We start from the raw sequence: 26,203 nt of genomic DNA, 5'->3' as shown, positions 1-26,203 counted from the left end.
GCACAGGTGGTAGCCAATCACATCAATCAAAGAAACACCCAAGCTGAATGATTCAAAGCCTTCTCGGCCAACATCCAGATCTTAAAATATCGAACCTCTCCCCTGGCAACATGTACCATGATTCATATCATAGTATCTTTTCCTAATTACCCGTTACAGAGCCGCTTTCCCTAACAAGCAGCGGTCAAATATAACACCCTATACTGTGAGGTGAAGTGTTGCAGGACAGATAATCATTTAACACTCAACTCGTCCTCTATTCTCTACATTTCCTGCATGAAAGAGCAAAAGACTCAACTCTTTGAACTGGCGAGAGGTCCTCCAGGGGGATTTCATTTTCTCTTGCAAAAGGATGTCAGGGTAAAGAAAAGGAAGAAGACATGGTATTTACTAGAACTCTGCACTGCTTGTGTCAAGAGTTCAATTATACTGAGAACGTAAATCTTTGAAGTGCTGTGCTGCTCACTTCTCTGGATACCACTCAAGGAAGCAACAATACTACGGGGGAATCTTTAAGAGTAGCTGCGCCGCTGTCGGTGTTTTATTGTACAGAGCTGTATTTTTGTGTAAGAAAAGATTCTTAATGAATGTTGATAAGTGCTCTTCAGTCTCATTTAAAGTCTGTAAAGTTGCTATGAAACAAAACATTAAGCAGGTCAGGCATCTAACTTTATAAACGGCGAGATAGTGTTAATTGATATTTCACTCAGAGGGTTTAGGTATGAGAAAAGCCATCTATGAAACTTGTGAGTTGAGTTGTATTGAAATATGCAAAGCATTTATAGAAGAAGTACGACAGTCTTCCATACTTTCTGTAATTTCAGTGCCCAATTCATCCTGCCAGTGTTCCCTGAGTGATTTAAAGATGGTTATTTAAAGTTGTGCAGATGTTTGGAGAAAAAAAATGACACACACCACCTTTAGTATATGGTTGGATACTCATGAGACACCCCGAAGTGATGAAGCTTTTTCTTGTACAGTGAGATATCAGCCCTTTAAAAATTGCCACAGTTGTAGAAAGTGGAAGAAATATGAAGGTGGAAGCTGAAATGCTTTCTGCCGTTGCCAAACAGCAGTGAGGCTATCATTTTAAAACATAGCTGGAGATGATGTATGTCTCGATTCAAGTTGTAAAGACTCGGTCCTAAAGAATTTGCGTAAATGCATGACTAAAGCTTGTCAGGGTGTTCAGGTATATTTCAGGAGATTTCAGTATAGACACATGAGACCAAATCATGAAGTAGTTTTGGATTTTTCGACTGCTTCAGAAAGTTGCTCAATCTGTAGCCATTTGCTTGTCTTCCAGGACCGCGCTCCATTCCCCCCTAACCGACTAACAGCTACCGCAACTTTGACTGTGGATGTCGAGGATGGAGACGACCTGGGTCCCATGTTCCTGCCTTGTGTTTTAGTGAACAACACTCGTGACTGCAACCCCCTCACCTACCATGCTGCTATCCCTGAATTCACTGAACCGGTAAGAGCCAGGCAGACAGGCAAGTGTGAACACACTGCTATTCCACAAGGTCATTTTAACAGATTTCCTCCTGCTAATATATGCATGTTTATGTTTTCATGCATGGAGGCTGGATTTTTACCTGTCATTCTGTATGTGTGCATATGCACAGTATACATGCTATTCAGATTTGTGAGACATTTGTGCCATATGTTCACATTCTTGTTATATGTTAATCTATGTCACGCCTTTTAAATACCCTAATTGCCTCATTATACCTTGTCTTTGCCTCCTCACCTGAAGACAGAGTACAATTTGCAGTTTATTACTGCATTTTGTTTTCCATTGTACTCACAAATTAAACTGAAGCATGAGATGACTTGGGATCACATCTAAAAACCATTGAGGGGAAAAAGAGAGGGAAATTCATATAGATCCGAGGTGGCGAGAGCAACTAGTGCACCAACAGAATTTATGTTAGTCTATACACGATTAGTTGTTTATTTATAAAACATATTTTATATTTGCTGTGTATCTCCATGCATGTAATAGTCATTAGAATGAACAAAAGTGAATCAAGCTGCGGTTTCCTCAGAGGAAGGTAGAAGCGCTCCTTTTATTTTGGACCTTTTTGTGTTGTGGTTAGCTTAAATATCCCCCCATTTATATGGCCATGAATGTGAATCTGCTTTCCAGTAGCCTACTCTTATTCCTGTATATGGTTAATGTTTTTCTTGTTATTTTAAGTATAATTTTCCTAACCAACACACTTATAGTTGGACCAGCTGCATTGTGAGGAATTATCGGATTCATTTAGCTCAGCTCAGGCAGTTGTGAGGAAACGGTTTCATCAAGTATGGCTTAAGTGTACTGTGGTGACATGTTCCGAACATGAGAGATAAATGGAATCAAATTATATTGAATGGAGCCAGAGTGTGACACTAAATAACACAAAATCCTGCAATAAAGACACAGTGGGATATATATAGATGGGTATTTAAAAAAAACAAAACCCTAAAGTTGCAGTTTTTATTTAGGGTGGCATAGTGAGTCACAGTTGTTTGTCCAGACCTTCCATTGATAGTTTGTAATTTATTATTTATGATAAAAGGTTTTCAGACTGTTATGCAAGACACGGCAGCACCAGCTACACAAACCAAAGCTTTTCATCATCTGTTTAGCAGTTTGTTTGTTTTTCCTCCTGTGAACACAGCATGGGTTCACCATACCTCCTTACCCTTTACTGTCGATATACATGCTTATACGACTTCTGATTTGGTCTCTGATTGTTTGGGGTTTTTTTTCTCTTTCTTTTTTTTCTTTTTTGGGGGGAATTTTGCAGTGTAACACTAACATGTCTGTCCACTGGGAGAATTGTCTTCTCATAATTGATGAGTGTATTGTAATTAATCACAATAGCTAGACAGACATTATTAAGTTGATTTGTATTTATTTTCTGCCCTGGGGGGATATAATGTGGGCTCTGGAGTCCCCTGGATAATGACTGCTGAGGGAGGGTATTATAGCTAATCATCATTGTGCAGAGCTAGGGGGATTTGATTTAGCGCACCTCCAGACATTGTAAAAGCGAGAGGGTTGGTTGGGGAGGGGTGTAAGGATTACTCCAGAGCTGATGGATATAAATATACCCCCTCAGGGAGGGATTCTTCTTCCAATGAGCTGTTAGCCATGTGCCTATCTACACTAAGGAAGTTTAGCAGTGGCCCCTTAGCATACACGCACATACTGTGTCAGCCATATGGAGGCGTTTTGCATGAGGAAAGGTATTCTTAAATGTGATGTGCTAAACATATTCCCACTTAACCATATGTTGATGCAAATGCATAAAGGTAAAGCCAAGGTAGTTAGTGCTGATGATGTATGAGTGTGCATAAGCGGGGGAAATTATCCTAAAGCACCACTAGCAGATTATCTTTTATGTCCAACACTATCAGGTACATTTACATGCATGGAAATAAGAAATCTATAAGCTTCGGTTCATTGTTTTCCTTATTCTTATCATTATGTTATGGTGCTTACCAACAAGCTTACTGAAGTATATAGCCAGCAGGTTATATATTTTTTTCTAAAGGTGAGAAGAAGAGTTGATACTATCAAAATGTGGGGAAGGAACACATGGCTGTAGCTTTCTACATTTCTAGTGTTATTCACTAGAGGCGCAAAAGAAAAGCCAGCAAGGCACAGCACTGCACAATAACAGCAGTTCTCCTATCAGTTAATATTAATAAGTGCTATAGTGTATAAGCAGGTGGAACTGAGGCGACGTCTAATCACAGCGGCTCTACTTTAAGGCAGAAAGCACTTTAATGGGCTGGGCTGAAAGCGTAGAGTAGCTTCTCTGGAGAATGCTGTTTTTATGTGGAAGAGCAGAGTTGCGAGGACTGTGCAAAACATCACATAAGATTATACAGCAACCAAAATATTGATATAGAGCACACAGAAAACTTTCTGGGGCAGATCTTTTTTTTTAAAGAGGAATTTTCTATTGCAGAACAGTTTCCGGGGTTTTTTTTTGCTCTGCATAAAAATGCAGTCAGAGTTATTTTAGGTGATCCATGCAACAGTGAGATCTAGAGGAAATTAATCAATTTGCATTTTGATTATGTTGCTGTATTGTTGACTCAGCCACCCCTTGTTGCAGAGCAAACTGAACCCACTGAATGTTACCCCTCCGATCCGTGCTGTGGACATGGACAGAAATATACAGCCCCCAAGTGCCAGACCAAACATTCTCTACTACATCCTAGTTGGTAGGTTCATCACGTATTTTCATTGATTTTTACACTTTTAATGTCTTTGGCTGAGCTGATGCCATGATTTTCCTTTTTAATATTTCTTCTGGGGTTGATTCTACCATAAATGTTCTTATTTTATATTGCAGGTGAACCAAACACATATGCAGCATATTTCTCTTTGAACAAAACCACTGCAGAAATGCGCGTCCTGCAGCCAATCAGCCGGGACTTGTATCAAAAGTTCACATTAGTCATCAAGGTAAAGTATAAAAGTATATTTGACTTATTCATTCCTCGAAAGTTGAATTGTTTCAATCTGCCCTACACAGACACAGTTCTTGAGAAATCTCATTAAACTTAACCTCAATACAAAGCCTGTTCACTACATTTATGTAACAGTGCAGTGTAATGTTAGTAATTACGACAAATTGCATTTGCAAAAATTTGCAGTAAATTAGTGTCAACTATTAGACATGCGCAGTCCTACAAGGATTGTTAAAACATTTACCGTGATAGAGCCTCATTGTCTGTTTCATCAGCTAAAGGTAAAATATTGATTTCTCTCCTTCCTTCACATTAGGCAAACAACACTACTTTATTCAAGATTTCAATTCTCTTCTATTTTTAATGGGCTTTTGCGAGATTAAGTTTGACTCATCTCTTAAAAACTTTAGCGTGCACCCTTACCTGTTCTACCCAGATAACCTCTGTCCTGAAGGCCATTAACCTTATCTTTAGCTCCTTAGGAGCTGGGGGTGAAAAATCTGTTATGATTTATGGACTTAGCAGGACAGGCTGCTGTGCCTTCATGAATCTTAATTTAGAGCATAGTCAGGAATTGCCTATGTGCTGCTGGTGCAGCAGTGCAGATGAACTTTCCATCTACCCATCACTAACCTCTAGACACCTCTGAGCAGTGTGTAACGTGCTATTTACTGGGATAGCTGGGGAGCAAAGAGATGAGAGGAAGATTTCCACAAGAAGAAGGGAGGCTGATCATATGAGAAGCTTTCTGCATGTCTTTGGGATGATTGTGCATAGCTTGAGGAAAGGAGACGGTTCAGAGGAGAAGGAGGAAAAGACCAAGAGAGATAGAGAGAGAGAGACGTGTCTCGAAGATGGTAGATGGAGCCTCATCTACCTGATTCATGTACAGGGCAAGGAATGATTATTCTAGGATTCAAAGGAGCAGGTGAGTAAGAATTAGACTTTTGTGCCTTGAAGGTTCTGCATAGTTAATGCTTTAGGTAAGGTAACAGTTAAATAATCAGGAGCCTATTTTAGACAACATGTGCTTTATGTTTTAAAAGTCATCACTGATGTTGACTTAGGTACATCTACTAAGGTGACTGCGGTGAGATTAAGCTAAATGTCAAAGGCAGACGTGACGGCTTGGTGAAAGTAAGAGAATGAAGAAATGGCACTCTAAATCATGAGGGAACACTGTATGTGAAGTGTATGTTATGGCTGTCAATGACAGCATTTTTGTTTTTTCCCTCAGGCGTTTGTGTGAGCAGATTGGATCTCTGGGTCAGTATAGTGCTGGTGTTCTTATTATCACTTTGATAAGGGGATAAGTAGAAGATGTTTGGGGAAGAGAATCTGACATGAGATTGTGATTGAAATAATAACAGGTATGAATCTCAGCTGGAGGGAAGCTCAACTGAATATGCTACAAGTGGGTTTTTTTTCTTTTCCCCATAGTAAGCTATACACATAAGGCAGTAAACATGAAGTCATGGGGAACCTGCTGTTTACAATTTTGCAGTACAAGCGCTTACATTTCTTATAATTGGCACTCTGCAACACAAGCCCAGTGAAATTGAGCTAATGTGCTGAATTAGTTCCAGGTCATGGCCTGAACTGATGTTCCCTTAGTCCCCCACTCCTTCTGTATTTTCAAAGCCTTAATGTTTCTGAAGCATCCCAGTGTGGGTGGCAAAAGTGACATATGTACTTAGGAGGCGAAAGATTGTAGTGACAGCCTGACCAGACCGCATTCATTAAGTTTCCTCTTACTGGGACATGGCAGTGTCAGATTCGACTCTAGTGTAAGTTCAGCTTCATTAGGTTTTGTGCAGTTTGAATGGCTGAGACAACATACTGATTTATGGAAATGTACTATGTTACTAAAGTGGCCATGTCACCCACCAGCCGTGCAGCAAAATGAAGTGGAAGGATTGTTTACATTGTTGTGATTGTTATGGATTCCTCTAGTTTGCTGTGTGTTTCTCTGTACATGGCACAAATGCAAACTGATTTTGGATGCAGGTTCATGTTTCACTTGTGCATTTCTTGGAGATTTTACAGCTCTGGATTTATCTTTCCAGATTTAGTTTGTAAACATTTTAATAGCTTAAGAGGACATATTGATTTTATGTAATGGGAACTAGATTTTTCAAGAAACTTGTTTTTTTTTCACAAATGGACTGATACCTGATTGAGCAATGTAATTTTCACTCTTTCAGTGGTCTTGTAACAGAACATTTCTCTAAGCTCTGTTCCATAGCTGAGTGCTGCATGTCTGTTTTTGGTTGAGGATATTGACATGCTGAATAGATGAGCTGTACATGGGGATTTTATTATATCAGACTGCTCTGTGGTTGATTCAGAAGACAGAGAACCTTTACAGAAAAACAGGGATTTTTCACCTTCAGCAATGCAGACAGATTTGGTGTGAGCCTTTTTAATAGTGAAGTGGTTAATTTTGGCATTGAATCAGCTCGTAATATTCCCAAGAGCCTCCTTCTATCACTGGTCACTGATTTGACAGCAAAGGAGTGCCACTAATTGCAGTCCCTCTCCTACAAAGGATGGTATTTCTGTTAAATGCCCCGGTAATTACTAAGTTCTAATCCTAAATGGACCCCTGATTAAATTTAGTCAATATAGCTTTTTTAAAATTGAAATGACACTCAGAGAAATTATGCCTTTCTATTTCTGTGCCTGCATGAGAGTTGGAACAGCATAACTTTCCAGCAGAGTAGTCTTGTTGATATGGTATTTTCCACAGAGTGACTTTCACCCTTGTTCTTTCTTTTCCCTCTCCCAAGGCTGAACAGGATAATGGTCATCCCCTCCCAGCATATGCTAAAGTCATCGTTGAAATCTTGGATCAGAACAACCAGGCACCGTATTTCCAGTTTGCTACCTATCAGGGCTATGTGAGTGAGTCCTCCCCAGTTGGTACGACTATCTCAGCCAGTGCCAACCTTACCGCCCCCCTGGGAATCGTCGCTTTGGATAATGACATTGAGGAGGTACAGAGAGAAAGAGAGGCTTTATCAGCCTAAGCTCGCTGTCGCTTACTCTTTAAAGATGCCCATCCATGCATGGTTGCATACAAACACAAAGTACTTGTAGTGCATTGATTAAATATTGAGGACAGAGCCACATTTATTCATGTGCTTGTATCGCGTACTCACAGAAAATAACATGTGCATGAGTCATTGTCCCGCTATATTTGTTTTGTTGTTACAGCTGGCTCCCGGTGTTACACCTGTAGGTAAAAGGGCTGATTTTAAATGCTGTGGCACGCACAAACTCACACACGCACTCAAACCCACACAATGTTATAAAGGGATGTCCTGATCCAGTTTTGTGCTCTAATCTTTGATGCAAATCATTTTAAAGATTGACTAGCTTTTGATGCTGAGTTTAATCCAATATTCATGTTTTCCTGCATTATGCAGCTGCAGTGTGTACACTTAATAACTTAAAGTGGGCCTGTGCTGGGCCTCTGTTATTAGTAAAGGAAATTGAATTCAGAGATTTGGCTTAATAGTTTTGCTTTAAACTTGCAACATGGCTTCAGCTGGTTTCTTTCTAATGTGATATGATGGCCAAAGATTTAAAAATACATGTATAAGTCTTTGGAACGAGACATTTCCTTGCTTGATTTCCACTTCAAACAAAAGGTTAAATGCATTCCTTTTAGTTGTATTTATTTTGCCCACTCGCTTTACCTGATCTGGCACAATGTCAATGCGAATCTCATTCATTTAAACTTCACTTCATGTAGCCGATACAGATCAGTACTGCTGTTTCCCTTTTACCAAAACTGATTTGGGACATACCTACTTTTAATGCATGCATCATGGTGTGAAAAGTAAGAATACATTCAGAGCACTGATCACTGCTGGAGACATTCTCAGCGTCTAATTACCAACTTCATAATCCTGCTTTGTATTTGGAAAAAAAAAACTCTATTTCCTGCAGAATTCCTCCTCTTTTTACTGCAGAATTGCACAAATGATCAATTAAATGGTAATCGGGTCTCCTGTAATGATTGGTGTGTTGTACATCAATCAAGCTGTGTACTGACTTTTGTACTGGAATTGGAGTGTGTGTTTGGAGTGTTTTGCTTTGATTGGAGTGTCTTTTGTAATGTGCAGATTGCTGTTTCTGCATTTCTAAAATCAAAACTTTACAAATTGATTCTTCCGTGTGGGGTGTTAACCATTTCTTTGACAGCTTACAAAGTGTGCGTGCATGTGTGCATCCACCTCAGTGGAGAACTCTAACTCACTCACTGCACTGTTAGACTCGCACAGTGACACGCAGCTAAAACAAATGATTACTACCTTTAGTTCATCTTTCAATACATAGCAAGTCTTTGCAGAAGATTAACACATCAAAGTGGAAACAGAGATAACAAAATCAATAAGCCACCCAGTCCCGATGTTTACCAAACTCTCTTAAGAGGACTCATTGATGGATGTGAATCGAAGCCGACTTGCAGCAGTGGACCACAGTTGTATTAACACAGCAGTGATCGTTATCAAAATGACTCTTTTTCAAAATGTTTCTCAAGCTTTTTGTTTTCATCTGGAAACCTTAAACCAAAAGCTGAAAACCCCATATCCTGCCTGCTTAATTTTTCCCCCTAAAGGAACAGGTGTAGTAATTAGTAAAGACGCCTTTCTATTGCTTTCATGATACAGTCACATTCATAAAGATGTGGGGTTCTTTGAGTGTTTCATTAATGTTAAAAAGACATTGGTTTAGGGCTCATTGCCTTCTTCTCTATTTTCTCTAGAAAGATGGGTGACCTGCCAACAGATTACTTTTTCCAACTCTTTGGCAGATCAAAATGTACCATTTGATAGGTTTCTCAGCTCCACAGCTGCGGCCTTCGAAAAATAAATTATGAAACAGTCATGTCACCATGGCAACATGTTTCTTTTTTTGTATATCTTTCTTTCGGAAGACAAAAGACCCCATGGTGACGATTACCCTGAATGACTACACCATGATCTTCAGCCTGACCCCAACTGGGATAATCCGCTACCTGAGGCTCCTCAAACCTGTGGACCGGGAGACGCAGATGGTCTATACTTTCACGGTAGGCCCACAACTCAGTGTAGCTATCTGCACAACTGCACTCGAGTACTGTGACCCACATCTTCCATTTTGTGTATTTAAATAGAAGTTCAAGATTAGCCATGTACCAAAATCAAGTAGCTTATTGATCAGGTTAACATCATCCATGAAGCAAGAAAAACATCCTGCAAATACAGAAAACTCTAACAGAGAGTTGTACTCTGAAACTTGAAAATAGCCATGAAATGTTAAACTGATGATTCATTCGTATATTATCTTTAATCTTTTGTGTGCTTAGTGTTATTAACTATACATGTAGAATTATCCTGTTATTAAGTAATGATCTGCCCATTAACTATTAGTATTTCACCAAAAGTTGAATTGTACTAGAACTGTACTCTTCTTGCTATTTCTCTATTACCTTTGTTCTTCTTTATTTGCTATAGATTTCTCTATTACTCTTGAATGTAGTCAGGTATATGGTATACGAATAAGCTCCTTAAGTTACTTGCGTTTGAATTATTTTCTTGTCTTTCTTGGCCTTCTTGCACACCACTTCCTAAATCTGTAAAAACAAGACAAAATACTTCTGGCTCTCAGATCATAATCAAAATATTGTTTGCACTGTCCATGTTGGCTTTCTTGTTTCTTCTTTTCTTCTTTTTGACTTTGACTCACAATACAAGTCATTCAAATTTATTGGAACCCTGTAATTTGTATATCATATGAAATGGTTCAGTCTCACTGAGCTCCACAGCTATGTTTTATCTGATGTTTTCATTGTTATTAATTTCACATTAGCAGTCTGGTTCACCAATTTTAAGTGTTTTGGCTTAGAGAGGTAGCAACTTGTTTATCCAGGGGTATTAGCAAACCAGCAGTGATACTACAGCAAGCTTGCTGGAAATGTTTCCCCGGGGACCGCAGAAGTTTGAACTCGGATGCTTTTGTGTGCCGTTGATTTTGGTGTAGTGCTGGATTTGGTTGAGTTGGTGAAAGTGCTTTGGACATCAGCACCAGCGGTATATGAAGGAATGTTTTATTTATTATGTGTGTGCGTTGTTGACCCTTTTGTGCTGTGTGTGCTCAGCTTTATTTATCCTCTTTGGTTTCTCTCTGGTTTGGATATATGAGAAGCTTAAAAGCTGGTAAGTGCTAAGCATGCTTTTGAGCTCAAGATCCATTCTGACAACACTTTACAGAGAAGCTGAGAAGCTGTCAGTTGTGGGTTGATTGTGTTGCGTTTTTTAGATAGCCATGTTTGGCACAGCTTTGTAGAAAGGTCTTTATTCAGTATCACATGTAAAAGAGAGAAATTCCCTTCTCGGATCATTAGAAGCAGTTGTTCTGCTATCTTTTGGTAACATCCTCTTCATGTCGCTTCACTTGAACAGACAAGTTGCATATTAAATGCTATAAAGGTTTTGAATAAATTCTAGAGATATATTTTTTAGTGAGCTTCATTTATTCATTTTCTGTTTGATTTTTTAATTAATGTTTTTTTATTACATTATAATGTATGTCACTGATTATCGGGGCGCTATGTTGTACTGTTATTACAATATTCAGTACCGTGCAAATGTCTTGAACCACCAATCTTTTCATTATGTTTTGCTTCTAAGGAGCCAGACTTTCTTGTGCTTTTTATCCCTCAGCCATCAAAGGCTGATGGGGTACTGTCGTCACACGCCGGCCAGCAGGCGTAGACACCCAAGTTTGTTAATGCGGTAATTCAAATCTCAGTGATCTCTGACCTCAAGGACAGTGGCCAAGTTTTCTGAAAATCTTATGATGGGATAACTCAAGAAATCACCTGGAATTTTCAAACTCATACCATAGGTGCTGCCACTGAAATCTCAGACAAGTTTGAGTCCCATTGATCTCCACCTCAAGGTCAGAGGTCAGGGTTTCTGAAAATCTCCTAGGATTATCACATTTATACCATAGGTTCATCTACTGCACAGGCAGGTGCTGGTATTTTTAGTGGTCTTGAGCAGTAGTTCTCCAGGGTTTCTGAGGGTCTTTTGAAAGTTTTTATTTTAACATTGGCTGCTTTTCAGTCTTTTTCAGTCCAAGTCCTTATACCTGACCATTTTTAGACCATTTTGACAATAAATCACTCAGTAATTTAAAAACAACAATAAAATACTTAAAGAGATACTTTTCTTTTAAAAAGATCTACATATAACAGACAACTTAATAAAAATGTATTTTAAATTACATGTTTAACCACTTTGTTACTAGCAGCATCTCACAAAAACGCTTCAAGTTCCCATTTCTTCTCTTGAATCTATGAAATAGAGTAAAGGTGACACCATTTTTGAATGAACAAGTTCCTGAAGGACCATTAGTCAGAAACTCAGCATGGTGTGCAGTGTGCCCTTAAAAATTTAAGAGCACTGGACGAGTGGAGGATAAGAGAAGTGGCAGGCATAAAAACTATCCACAGCAGATGAGTAGTATCTCAAAGTCATGTCTTTGAAAAATAGGAACAAATTCAGCAAAGACCTGACACGTGACCTGAGTGATACTTCTGGCCCTTCAATTGGTCCATCTACTGTTTGCCGAAGCCTCATCAGAAATGGTCTTAGTGGAAGGGTGGCTGTCAAGAAGGCATTCTTAAAGACAGAAAACAGAGGAGAACACACAAAGTTGACTGAAAATCAGAGGCCACTAGTCTTATGGAGTGACAAATCCAAATTTCAAATTTTTTGTTCATTGTTGTCAAAATATATGGAGAATGTCAGCAGAGAGTGTCTGCAGCTATCTATAAAAGACAGGGGAGACTCTGTCACAGTTGTGAGCTGCATTTCATTCAGTGGCATTGGGGAGTTTTTCAAAATTGATGGAATTATGAATGCAGAAAAGTATTGTTGGATTTTCATCCATCGTGCAATACCAAAAGCATCTGACTGGCAACAGCTTCATTTTTCAGCATGACAATGATCCCAAACACATTGCCAATGCAGTAAAAGAATACCTGGATAGAAAAACACACAGTGGAACATCGTCAATCATGGCTTGGCCTCTCCAGAGCTTGGACCTCGACATTATTGAAACTGAAAATAAAACAAAAGGCAGTCAGCACCAAAGAAGAACTTTAGGATATCCTTGAAGAAGTCTGGAGAATTAGACTACCTAAAAAGAATTACGAGAAAAATGACAAGACATTAAGCTTGTACGAATTGTCCAAACTCTAAATAATATAATAATAAACTATATCAAATAAAATCAATTCTGTAGCACAGTGATACAGTGATGCTGCTGTAACTCTAATGGACACACCTTTTCTACTGCTTTGCTATATTAAAAAGGTAGGATGTGCCACTGGCTACTGGCAGCGTGTGTGCACCACAGTTTGTCTTTTTACTCGTTACACCTGCAGCACACGTTAAGTCTAGGGCTGTGTGAGTCAGTAGAAGGCAAGCATGTTCACTACACCCACGGGGTAAGTCGACAGCCCAACCAGTCTTCGAGGCTCTAGCTACTTGAGCCATGACTTGCCATGTCGACTACCACATAGATGAGGTTCGGGGAAGCATTCGATGCTAGTGGCTTGTTAGAGCTAAATTTAGATATTATGATGTGATGCTGGATGGTATGAATAAAACTTTGTATCATGCTGGGTTTTGGGGTTTGTTAGTTTTTTGTTTTTTTTGGTTTGTTTTCTTTTGTTTATATTTTTTCTTGTTCACTTTATGAATTGTAGTATTATTACTAATAGTAATAATTTCCATAAGTGGTTATTTCATTTTAGATTTATAATGGCTTATATTTGTTTTTCTGTCAGGACTACATAAAATACAAACTTTAATGTAAGATCAGTACGTAACAGGCTGCTTGTTATGCTTTTCAGTTTTGCTCAATGCCAGTTTTTCTGCTGCAGACTTAGTATATGGTTCACTGGTGTTAATGTTTCCACAGCAGAGCTTTGTAGTGCAACTTTATAACGAACTCCATTTGGACTTATTTTTCTAAAGTTTGTGGCACAAATGATTCTGTGGTTAGAAAACACAGCTCATCTTTTGGCAGCAAAATATTCTGGACCATCTTTGTGTCTTTTTTTCTCCATCCTCTATCAGTCTTTACTCGGGTAGCATTAGATCTGCTTGGCTAGCTAGCATTACCCAGCATGCATTTCAGTGGCGTAGTTAATTAAAGCTCTATGTTTCACAAATGAAGTTAATACAAGTCTCCTCTCAGTACACTATTCAGTACACTGAATGTCCAAAGATATAATTCACTTAAGCTCCTGAAAAGCTGTTTTTTATCTGCTCACTGATATAGTAGAGTAGTACATGAAGTATTCATATCATGAAATTAAGACTATTATAAGTTTAAAGTGCATTGAGGCGACCTTTGTTGTGATTTGGCACTATATAAATAAAATTAACTATACAGATACACTGTTAACCACTACTGTGATGTTGTCACTATTGTGCCTGGGTGCCTTATAAAAAATAGATTAAAAAAATTAAATATATATGTGTAAATATTACAAGTTTGTATTTAAGAGCTGATCGAGGTACAATGAATATATCCAAGGAACACAAACAGTGGGAAAATAAGAAGACTGAAATAGAGGAGGGGGTGAATAGAAGTGTCCACCTGTGTCTGTATAACACTGATAGGAAGGTCCATGAAAGAAAATCACTAAAAGTCAACCCTTTTTTTTTTTTTTGTTGGCAACTTTTTTTTTTACTTGAAGTAAGATTTAATTCAGTCTTTAGAATGAAAGCGAGGTTTGTGCTCCAAGGAAAAGTCTTTTTAACTTTTCTTTGTCTAGTCTTTGTTGATCCAAAGGTTTATCACGTGGCAACATGTCTGAGCTGTTACATTAACATGTTAGATTGTGGCTTTTGAATGCGTGAGGAGTTGTTATTGCCACCTGGACGGTATGCATGTTACACACATTTTAGTTTAGGTGACAGGGTGCTAAGAGTTTTGTCTACTATTGTTCTATGTGGTGTTGTAATTGTTAAATTGTTAATGAGTTCAGACATTCAGTATGGCAGGAATGTGTCTTTGAATTGAATTGAATTTCTAATAAGAGGTACCATAATGTCCCTTCTTCTGGCTGTCTGGGGTCAAAAAATGCATCCAGCACCTTCTTGGTTTGGCGATCTGCCACAGCAGAATCTGGGTTTAGACCTCTTAATAAGTCTTGTTTCATCTTAGCTAACCCCTGTATAAGCTGTCATTTGGATAAGTCAGGCCTGTGATGTGGAAAAAAAACTGAATGACATTTAGACAACACACCTGCTACAGCAGGACAGCAGTACTTTACACACCATGTACCTGACTAATCCATGATTAGATTAGATTAGAGGAACAGCTCTTCACACATGCAGAAAGGTGCCAGATTTGTCAACACAGTGTATTATGCTTAAAACGGAGTCAGAAGGACTCAGATGTAGTGCACTGATAGAACTCCATGCACAAAGATGCCCAATATTCTACTGTGCAGATATTTGCACCACCCATTTGTCTGAGGAGTTGTTGGTGAGAATAAGGCAGATGTGAAGTATGAAGGACGGCTGTGGCCTCTAGGCCTGTGTGATTGCATCACACAACCAGTGAGATAAATGCTGTTTTGACAGCAACCTACCCTGGGATTGTCCTCCGTGGTGGACAAATTGTTGCCTAATGTTAGTTGTGCAAAAGACATTATGAGCCAGAGCTCACACGAGACACTGCTTTTGTTCAATGCTTTGTTCTTACTGTAGGTTCAGAAGAAAGATTTTGCTATATTAACCTTGCTCCTGTCTTCCCTCATAGTACAACATAATTTTGTGCCTGATAACACAAATAAGGAACTCACTCTTATATAAGACTAAAAAAAAACATTACTTTAGGGAAATATTCTTGAAAAAAATTTGATTTACTTTCTGATTCCTGCCATAAAGCTTAATTATTGACAGAGCTATACAGTAGATATTCATCTACATACCTTGAAATGTTGGTTATACCCAGTCCTCTGGATCAGACTAAGGCATGGGATGAAAACGTAGTCATGGACTAGTAGGAGCACCACAGGACAGCCCTGTTTTCTATCCCTGTGGACTTTAGTGAAAGGTTCATAGTGGGATATTGGTATTCTTAATTTTGGGGGGGTTTGAAAAATTAGGCCAAAGCTCTGTGAAGCAAGTCAACAGGAACCGTATGGCTGGTATCTCCTGGCACCACCTAAGAGACCGCAGGCAGGAACACAGTGTTCTTCCAGCATTACCGTGCCTCTCAGATCTTCCGCCTTCTTAGAAGTGGGCGAATAGCTATCAAAATTATGTGGACAAGGAGAGTGCCACCAGTGCGGTCTCTGAGCAGCAATGAGGATAGTGCAAGCCAAGAACACATGACTCCAGACCTCTCATTATCCAGTTCCAGTCCCTGCCCCCAACAGGGACCTGGGAAGAGAAACCAAGATGAAACAAATGGACTGTTGCCTACCATCAGGATCCTCCTCCTTAATATCTGAACATAGAGTATCTGATAGAGTCTGCCTCTATCGTGTTTGAAATTGATAATACTAAATATTTATGTAGTATTTGAGTATTTGGTTTTCAGCTTTGTAGATATGTCTCAGGCTGATCTCACAACAGGCTTTACATTTTTCACTTTTAAAACTTTTTTGGGGATGTGAGTTTATCAGAATCTATAAAACGTTCTACCTAACCTTGAAAAACATATTGATTCACTTCTTTGACTAATGTGTGTGTGTTTGTATTTCTCAGGGATAATTTATTTAACAAATTTATTACTCTAATTTATATTAAACTGTACTCTAGATGTAGGGTATAGATAGTATCCAAGATTTTAGGGAAAAAAACCTTTTTGTGCATATTTTTGTAAAGTATTATATGAATGTGTGTTTATCTAGTTCGTTTCTCTTGCAATAAGCAAGCTCTATTCATGTTTAGCTTTTGTGATAGATTTGATTAATTTTTAAGCTATTTCTTTTTGTTTGCTTTGTTTGCTTTGAAGGTTAGATTTCCAATGAGTTTTATTGGGAACCCATCTGTGTTTCATTTACAATCAACACCGAATATATATTCATGTCTTTCTTGTTGTTATTTGCCCTTCATTTTTATACCTTAGTCCTCATTCTTCTTTTTGGATTCTTATTTTTATATATTTAAATTTGGGTTTTTTTGGGTTTGTTTTTTTTTTTCAATCAACCCATTAAGGTTTTTTTTGTCTATTTTACTGGCCTCTGCATTCGGAAATGGGTCCCCTCAGTTGGAATCAGTTTAATCCACTTCTCATAGTAAACATATTAGTCAGGCATGACATGGTTTACATAAGTCAGTACTTACACATTTATATAAGTATGTATAAGTATGGATTGTCTCAGTAAATCCAAATCTGCTTTCCTTCTTGTCTCCCTAAAACTTCTTGGCATCTCAGTTCTGGCTCAAGAACAGAAACACAGTTTGATAGGATGGAAAAGCACGTTTCTATATGTTATCATTTGTTTCTGTTCAACACCTTCACTGTGAGTGTTTAGCTGCTACTAAAAGCAATCTCCTGATATACAGTATAACCAGCAGGATTTGTCATTTCAATTTTGACGCTTAGTGCAAAGCGTCAAAACATGTATTTCTTGCTGCTGCAACAGTTGTTGTTTAGATCTACCCTCTCCTACACTGCACTTGTTGCTCTGCTCAGTCCATTTTCTTTCTACCTCGCCAAGTACTGGAGATCAGAGCTGCCAGGGACAAATAAACATGTGGTTTGTTCAGTTTGCAATCTGTCCTTTAGGCAGCTTCAGACGAGCACTCCCTTTTCTTCTCTAAGCACTTTTCTAATGTCAAGGGAAAGAAAAATGAATGTATACAAAGGAAAACTGTAAGCACTGGTGTTGAGGTCGTAAAAACGTTATTTGACACTTAGGCTTTCACTATTTGATAAGCCTAAGGTTGAATAAAATAATCAATTATCTATGATTTATCTGAGGAAAATGGACTTCACTTGTGTACGCTTTATTAGGTATTTCTCTTTCTTGTGTTTATAGATGGTGGCGTCAGATGGCGTCCAGCAGAGCAGGCCAGTAACTGTCAACATCCTGGTCATTGATGCCAATGACAATACCCCCACATTTGGAGAGGTCTCCTACAGTGTTGAAGTCTTCACCAACATGCAGCCGGGGGAGACGGTGCTACAGGTAATCAATCCAACAATCATTCTTTTGCTTCTTTCCTCTTGCACCAGCACGCCGCGCTACGTCTCCATCTTTTTCCTCATCACACAGAATCCCTCTCACGCACGTTCTTTCATGCTCAAAACAAATAACCACAACAATCCAGTGCATTGTGCTGGAATAGTGCCCTTCATCTCATCTGTAGTCCTGTCAGACAAGTCACAGACAATGCTTTTATCTATATCTTCAGTGCACAAGCTTGGTTCATTCGTAGTGGAAGGCACTCATGATGACCGTGAATTAACCCCCCTGCTTACGTATTTTGCTTATAAAACACAATTTTCTCCTTGTTTGTTTAGTCCATTTTGATTATCTTTATGGATTAGGAACATTGTTCGTTTTTGATTTCATTAGTGTAGTGGTTTTAAAGGTCATGATATACTTCCCTCTTTTCTGTTATGCGTGTATGCTTAAGTTAACCAAATCTAACATCTGTGCATGAAAACGATAAACGGTGAGCAGACTCGTGTAGGCATTACTGAAAGGGACATTTTTCATTCATTGTTTCATTCTGGGTAGGAACAAACACAGCTTGGTTAGAAAGTGCTCAGGCAATATTTAGTTAGCCTGTGGAAATTACTGTGATTCCAGTGAAGGTGACAACACCAGCTCATAATTTACATGCGCTTATTTAAAAGGACGCTGAAGGTCGCTTAACTTCAAAAGCTAACTAGAGGTCATAATTACAGCTTGCTCAAACTTATGCCATAGGAGAGGACTTGTTCAAAACATGAACCATAACTTCATTTTGCTACAACAGAGGAGTAAGAGTTCTATCATTGTATTGTCTCATTTGATAGTCGGAGCATGATTCTTTCATCTTTTAGCTGATCTGTCCTCTCAGCAAGGCCTCTCCTCAAAAGAGAAAAAAAAAAGTCAGACATTGAAAAGGTCAAGTTTAATCGGTTTTAAAAAACAGCCATTTCACCCTCCCTGAAATGAGGCCAGGGGTCACAGAGTGCCTGGTATGACCGCTTAACCGATTTTTATAAGCCATTTATGAGAGCTGAAGCCCCCTGAGGATTCTGCTGCTTATTTGATGCTACAGCTCTTACTCCAACGACAGGAGCATGGAAAAGGAGGTCATAGTCCAGCAAATATTTATATTTGGGAATACCTCTGCAACTTATTTGCTAAACAGGTCCTAACCCACAATCCCCACCCACTGAGAAATAGTTTCTGCTTGACTGGTTTAGTAAACATATTTCTGGGAGGTGTAAAGCAAAGGGAAAAAGAGGAAAATGTAAAGGCACTGTGTGTATAATGTGTAGCTTTTTTTTTTATCTCCCTAATTTCTCTCAGCTGACAGCATCGGATGCAGATGAAGGGCTGAATGGTTTGGTGACCTATGAGATACTGGCTGGCGCCCAAGGAGATTTCATCATCAGTAATCGCACTGGACGCATCACCGTGGCACCTGGTGTCACTTTAACTGTCGGGCGATCTTACACACTCACTGTCAGGGCCTCAGACAATGCACCAGAGACCCAGAGAAGGTGATTTATTTGAACATTGAAGAGTTCTACATTGATGGAAGCAGTTTTGCTATTGTGATTAATGTTCTGTACCTTTTTTTTTTCTTTTTCTTAGTTTTTTTTAAAGAAGGCAGATTTGTTTCTCCTTTCAGAATGAAAAGCAGTTTCATAGAGCCGAAGCCATCTGGATGAATAGATTTGCCAGTGTTATCTAATTGAATATGAACTCATTGTAATTCACAACATTGCTTGAAATGACCCAGAAAGTTTTTTGGGGGCTGAAATATGGAAAAAATAATTATTTGGCCTAGCTACTTTGAGTGAATGTATCCTTTTTCTTCATTGTGGTTAAACTATCTTTTTAGTTTTTCCTTTTCTTTTTTTTTAAATGTGTGCTTGGAGCTGTCAAAGGGAAAGAATTTCAGTGTTTCAGTGCGCCACTCAATTTGCACAATGTTGTGAAAGAGGCTGTAATGTGTTTCTGTTTTGATTTCATTAAGGTTGTCATAGAGATATTTCACCAACTGGTTAACATGGTGACAAAATTACTCCTCGTAGGACTTCATGTTCAGTACAGTTAGGCTTTTACTTAGTAAAAGTAAGTAAAAGTTAAGTACCAGTTCAACAAGACATGTTGGAAAAAAACAAAAAAACAATTAAAATCAGTTACACTTTTGTTTCTATGAAAACTAAGAAGGCGGACGAACTTAAGCAATCATTAGAGCCTTGATCTTGAGACTTAATGCACTTTTCATTATAAGATTGTCAACCACAAAGAAAAACCAGTGCAACCAAAACTCCTTTTCTACATTTCTGCAGTAAAGGCTCAATACAAGTGAACTTTGATGTGTCATTACATTGTGTTTGAGTTGCTTTCAACTCTTTCTTTAGCTAATTTGTTAACTGATGATTGACTATGTCTTGAGTTTGAATTGACTGTATTTGCTGTAATTAAAAGAAGACATTCACATATCTATATATAGTCTGACACCTGATGTGAGAGACAAAACCAATACAGAGATATGACTGTAAACCTGAGACAAGATTGTGTATAGGAACAAATGTAGGAAGGATACATGAAAAATTGAAATTGCCCAGGGCCATGGTATTCTCTGTCAATATCAAATGGAAAAAGTTTGGAACCACCAACAGTTTTCCTAGATACAGCCACCAAGGAATAATTGGGCCTCAATTTCATCCCCTAAGGCCATCAAGTCAACAACACAGTATAGGCAGCCAGAGTCTGGATCTAAATCTAATACAGTAAAAAATAAAATAAAATAAAATTGATCCAACCTAGTTGAGTTTGAGCAGTTTTGCCAATAATAATGTGAGAAATTCCTAGCAAGTTTGGAAAAAAGTATTTCAACCAAGTATAAAATTAAATTGTATTTATTTTATTACATTAATAAAAAAAAATGTTTTGTTTTGCTTTGTCATTGATGAGTAATGAGTATACTAAAAAAAAGTTTAATCCATTTTAAGAATTAAATCAAAGTATTTAGAAAAAGTAAATACAGTGTTTATTTAACCTATTTGACTGCCCTATGGGCAAGAGGTCATTACAGCTCAACAGTTGGTCAAGTAGAAACTAATGCTGAAAGTCAGTTGGTGTCTGTATTTCTGCCAGGAGCTCCATCACAACAGTCAACATCGAGGTTTTGCCACCCAACAATCAGAGTCCACCACGCTTTCCTCTCCTGACATACAGCCTAGAAGTCAGTGAAGCTATGAGGATAGGAGCTATTCTGCTCAATCTGCAGGTGAGTCACAAATTCACACAAGGCATCGTTGTGACTTTTGCTGTGTCAGTATATGTTGTACTTTAGACAACAGATTTTTTTTTTTTAACTGACATTTCACATCCTGCACTATGCTTGTTTTCACTCCAGTGCAGTATCCTTTTAGCTCAGCTGTCCTGTTTTGCACCCTTCAGCATATGGCCTTCAGACTCCTGTTGTCTTTTTTCCCCTCTAGGCCATAGACAGAGAGAACGATCCGATCAGGTATCGCATTTTGAGCGGGGATTCCCAGAAGGTCTTTAACCTCACTGAAACGTAAGTCCAGATGGGATTGTGTCAGACTTTTTGATTTTTAGCAATAAGGCTGATATTAGAGGATATATTTACTCAGTGATCTGCAAGAAAAATGGCAACTTAATGGAAGGCTTTAATTGCTTTGTGAGTGCAAAGGCTATACATACTGTAAATAGTATGACAACCGTTGAAGACGGCTTTCACAATAACAATGGACACAGCAAATGACTTGGATGGGAAGATAAAGTGAAGTGACAGATGTGCACTTGTGATGGAGGAATATAGAAGCTCACTTGGCATTCATTGGTTTTAATTATACTGTCAAATGTTCTCATAGAGAGAGAACTTTTTTCAAAGAGTTTGTTGGAGTTTTGTTATTTTAAGATATGAAGGCAATTCCATACAGAAGAAAACTGCAAACAAATTAAGTGCTAATAGGACAGCCTGAAGCACAGTTTGGCTCAAGCTACCAGTTGAGGCTCAGTGAGGTGACTATTTCTCAACCAGAGACTCTGCTTATATACTTTAGACCTTGCTTGGTTTAGCATTTGTACTGAGGAATGCAATCTTTAGTTTAGAAGATTTTGAATTGGAAAACACTTCACTGCTAGCTTCAGAGTGTTGTTTTTGGACATTTTGAACCCCACAAAGGCTGCGATCACATGTTCTCACCTTGCCAGCATATTTCTTCCATAATTTGCAGAGCAAGGTCGGCTAAAATAATTAGAAAAGGTTTTTAGCTCATCTGACTGAAGGAGCAGCGAGCTGGTGTGGTGGCAATGGCTCAGCCATCAGGCCGCAGTCCACAAGAATCAGTTTCCTAATAAATTATCATAAAACAGCAAACATGTTTTGGAGAGATCTCAACATTAGCATACAAAAAACTCACTCACCTACTTCTACGGAGCAAGCAAAAAGCATAAAATATTGTGGGCGCTGAGTGCTTTTCTCATCTATAAACGAACAAGAAATATGGAGTGACGAGACATGGGGAGACTGAAAATGCAGGGCCTTGCCAGACATGTGTCTCACTAATTGATTAAAGCTTATTTTGTCTGCGTTTTCAACCTCCCAGCTAGGTAAGGACAAGGTGTGTTGCAGTACTGTATTGCCACCTTTTCTCCACTCTTAATTTGCTCCACGGTGTTAAAATTGTATGTTTTTATAGAGAGTCGTTTGCTGTGTGGTTTAGTCACGGTAAGCAAAAACATGGTGACACAATCAAAATAGCAGGGGATCGCTATTTTTGCCACTGGCACTGTAATCTCCTAAACCAGATATGACAGAAATCATGCTAAAATAAATAGACACATCTTCATTTAGCTCATTCTTTGTGTGTTAAAAATGTTACAGTCACATCACAGGCTTTCACCAGGCTATCAGTATAATAAATGCAAGCAAGTGCTGATATAGCACATGATGAATCAAAAAAATTATTAGTACAACTGACGAGTGTGCAATTTACAGTACAGAGCGTATTGCACACTCTAATTTTTCAACCCTCAGAACTCAGATTTGATTCAGTGAAGAGATTTTTGCATTGCTGCATGTTCAGATAATAGGCTACATAGGAGGCTGGCTCAATCCAGCTTGTATGAATAATGAGCCCTCCAGTAAGAACTTTCTTATAAATGGGGCAGAGACCCCTAAAGGAGGTGGAAATGCTTCATATTCACTTACTGTTATGTCTAGATTTTCCACTAGAAAGAACGGACGAGTTGATTTCAAATGTAAAATTTCTGTCTCTGTGCATATTGCTTTGATCATAAATCCTTTAAGCATCAGTGTTTGAGATTGTCTTACATTTGGGCCAGTATATCGCTGTCAAATAACATGCACAAAAACTCAAATATCAGTATTTAATTAGCTACAACAATATTCGTCATATAAATTTTATCGTGGGTTTTCAGTCTGCAGATCTTGATGCTACTTTGAGTACTCTGACCCTGCCTACTTTTGTTTGATTACAGCATCGTCTTTGAAGTCAGTTCTCTTTTTGTAGTTTCTCAGAGTCATAAAAACCTAACCTGGAGGCTATGCCAGCTTTGATACTTGCAGTGTGTTCTAGTTGGCAGCTCAGTGTGTTGCTTCAAAGTGAAATTGAAACCAAAATTAAAAGGGGTTCAAGTGAAATTACTCTTTTTTTCTTTTTCTTTTTTTACTGTCCAGTGAAACTAACATTGGGCACAATATGGTAATCAGACTCAGTTTTAAATACAACATTGTGCAAGTTTTGAGCCACCTCTCATTCATCATAGTTTGTCGGAAAAATTGGAAAGTTTTAGCAGTAATTTATTTAAAAAACATACAGTTTTATCAAATCCTAACTAGCTTGTTCAGTTAATATTGGCATGACCAATCTTTACTCCTAAACAAAGCCTGAACTGTCCTCAGCTCAACTTAGGCAAAAATTCTATCAAAATGATGCTGCGCTGCTTCAATAACATTGAGGTCCGGGCTCTGGGGATGCCAGTCCATGCCTGACAGTGTTCCAGGGTTTGTGTTAGCTATAAGGTATTTTTCTGTGTTCATCATTCTATTGATTTTAGCAAGATCCCCAACATCACTACCTGAAATGTAGCCCTAAACCATAACTGAGCCTCCGCCATGTTTTACAGATAGCTGCAAGCACTCACTGTTGTACAACTTTCCTGACAACTTCTGTACATATAAACCAAAAAATTTAAATTTGGATTCATCGCTTAATAAGACCCTTTGCTACTGATTTTCAGTCCAGTACTTGTTTAATTTGGCTTTCCTCAGTCTTTTCTCCTGTCACCCTTTCTTAATCCAGTGGGGCAAAAAAGTATTTAGTCAGCCACCGATTGTGCAAGTTCACCCACCTAAAATGATGACAGAGGTCAGTAATTTGCACCAGAGGTACACTTCAACTGTGAGAGACAGAATGTGAAAAAAAAATCCATGAACCCACATGGTAGGATTTGTAAAGAATTTATTCGTAAATTAGGGTGGAAAATAAGTATTTGGTCAATAACAAAAATACAACTCAATACTTTGTAACATAACCTTTGTTGGCAATAACAGAGGTCAAACGTTTACTATAGGTCTTTACCAGGTTTGCACACACAGTAGCTGGTATTTTGGCCCATTCCTCCATGCAGATCTTCTCGAGAGCAGTGATGTTTTGGGGCTGTCGCCGAGCAACACGGACTTTCAACTCCCGCCACAGATTTTCTATGGGGTTGAGGTCTGGAGACTGGCTAGGCCACTCCAGGACTTTCTAATGCTTCTTACGGAGCCACGCCTTTGTTGCCCGGGCGGTGTGTTTTGGATCATTGTCATGTTGGAAGACCCAGCCTCGTTTCATCTTCAAAGTTCTCACTGATGGAAGGAGGTTTTGGCTCAAAATCTCACGATACATGGCCCCATTCATTCTGTCCTTAACACGGATCAGTCGTCCTGTCCCCTTGGCAGAAAAACAGCCCCATAGCATGATGTTTCCACCCCCATGCTTCACAGTAGGTATGGTGTTCTTGGGATGCAACTCAGTATTCGTCTTCCTCCAAACACGACGAGTTGAGTTTATACCAAAAAGTTCTACTTTGGTTTCATCTGACCACATGACATTCTCCCAATCCTCTGCTGTATCATCCATGTGCTCTCTGGCAAACTTCAGACGGGCCTGGACATGCACTGGCTTCAGCAGCGGAACACGTCTGGCACTGCGGGATTTGATTCCCTGCCGTTGTAGTGTGTTACTGATGGTGACCTTTGTTACTTTGGTCCCAGCTCTCTGCAGGTCATTCACCAGGTCCCCCCGTGTGGTTCTGGGATCTTTGCTCACCGTTCTCATGATCATTTTGACCCCACGGGATGAGATCTTGCGTGGAGCCCCAGATCGAGGGAGATTATCAGTGGTCTTGTATGTCTTCCATTTTCTGATGATTGCTCCCACAGTTGATTTTTTCACACCAAGCTGCTTGCCTATTGTAGATTCACTCTTCCCAGTCTGGTGCAGGTCTACAATACTTTTCCTGGTGTCCTTCGAAAGCTCTTTGGTCTTGGCCATGGCGGAGTTTGGAGTCTGACTGTTTGAGGCTGTGGACAGGTGTCTTTTATACAGATGATGAGTTCAAACAGGTGCCATTCATACAGGTAACGAGTGGGGGACAGAAAAGCTTCTTACAGAAGACGTTACAGGTCTGTGAGAGCCAGAGATTTTCCTTGTTTGAGGTGACCAAATACTTATTTTCCACCCTGATTTACGAATAAATTCTTTATAAATCCTACCATGTGGATTCATGGATTTTTTTTTTCACATTCTGTCTCTCACAGTTGAAGTGTACCTCTGGTGCAAATTACTGACCTCTGTCATCATTTTAAGTGGGGGAACTTGCACAATCGGTGGCTGACTAAATACTTTTTTGCCCCACTGTAATAGCTTCCTGACAGCCACCTTTCCAATGAGCTCGCTTCAATTGATGTACAAAATCCATCTGTCAGGTCTGTGTCATGCCTGTGTCAAACACATGACTTTCAGTGTACTTTACATAGTCTTGCAAGTCTGTCACTTCTTTTGTCCAGTTTCCTCAAACTGTTTAAGAACACCATGCTGAGATATGATTTGTGGTGTAAAAATACTTTTTTATGCCTGTCAAACTGAGTTGTCATTGATATTTTTATAGATTCAACTAAAGACATGAGAACCGTTATTGTGTTTTTTGTGACAGTTTACTTCTAACAAGGTGCCTAAAGATACGATTTAAAATTGGTTCTTTGCTCAGCTGTCTGTGTAGAAACAACACAGCTTCATCTTCCTTTGACTTGATGCCTTTTTGAACGCTTGAATGATTCAAAGGTCAGTGTTAGGTGAAAACATTTCTCTGAAAATGGTCAGGTACAAGAACTGGACTGAAAATAGGTTGAAAGAGAACTAAGGCCACTTGAGTCTGGCTTCTTGAAGCAAAATGTAAAGAAATGAGGGGTGGCTCAAGACTTTT

General features: G+C 38.9%; 1 protein-coding gene across 2 annotated transcripts in view; it reads left to right on the top strand.

Moving 5' to 3' along the window:
* The window catches only part of LOC146619882 (protocadherin-15-like), a 222,817-nt gene that overhangs the window by 117,176 nt on the left and 79,438 nt on the right, over positions 1 to 26,203 (top strand). For both annotated transcript variants that reach the window (XM_085369792.1, XM_085369793.1), the window contains exons 8-16: positions 1,307 to 1,477; positions 4,119 to 4,227; positions 4,359 to 4,471; positions 7,266 to 7,472; positions 9,422 to 9,556; positions 17,546 to 17,695; positions 19,034 to 19,227; positions 20,837 to 20,969; positions 21,184 to 21,263. In XM_085369792.1, the coding sequence (XP_085225918.1) occupies positions 1,307 to 1,477; positions 4,119 to 4,227; positions 4,359 to 4,471; positions 7,266 to 7,472; positions 9,422 to 9,556; positions 17,546 to 17,695; positions 19,034 to 19,227; positions 20,837 to 20,969; positions 21,184 to 21,263 (1,292 nt within the window). The remainder of the gene's footprint in view (positions 1 to 1,306; positions 1,478 to 4,118; positions 4,228 to 4,358; positions 4,472 to 7,265; positions 7,473 to 9,421; positions 9,557 to 17,545; positions 17,696 to 19,033; positions 19,228 to 20,836; positions 20,970 to 21,183; positions 21,264 to 26,203) is intronic.

Source organism: Diplotaxodon limnothrissa, linkage group LG13 (genome assembly GCF_057381915.1).
Source record: "Diplotaxodon limnothrissa isolate DT_005_m linkage group LG13, D_limnothrissa_male_GT1.1, whole genome shotgun sequence".
Taxonomy (NCBI): Eukaryota; Metazoa; Chordata; class Actinopteri; order Cichliformes; family Cichlidae; genus Diplotaxodon; species Diplotaxodon limnothrissa.
This window is presented reverse-complemented; position numbering and strand designations above follow the sequence as displayed.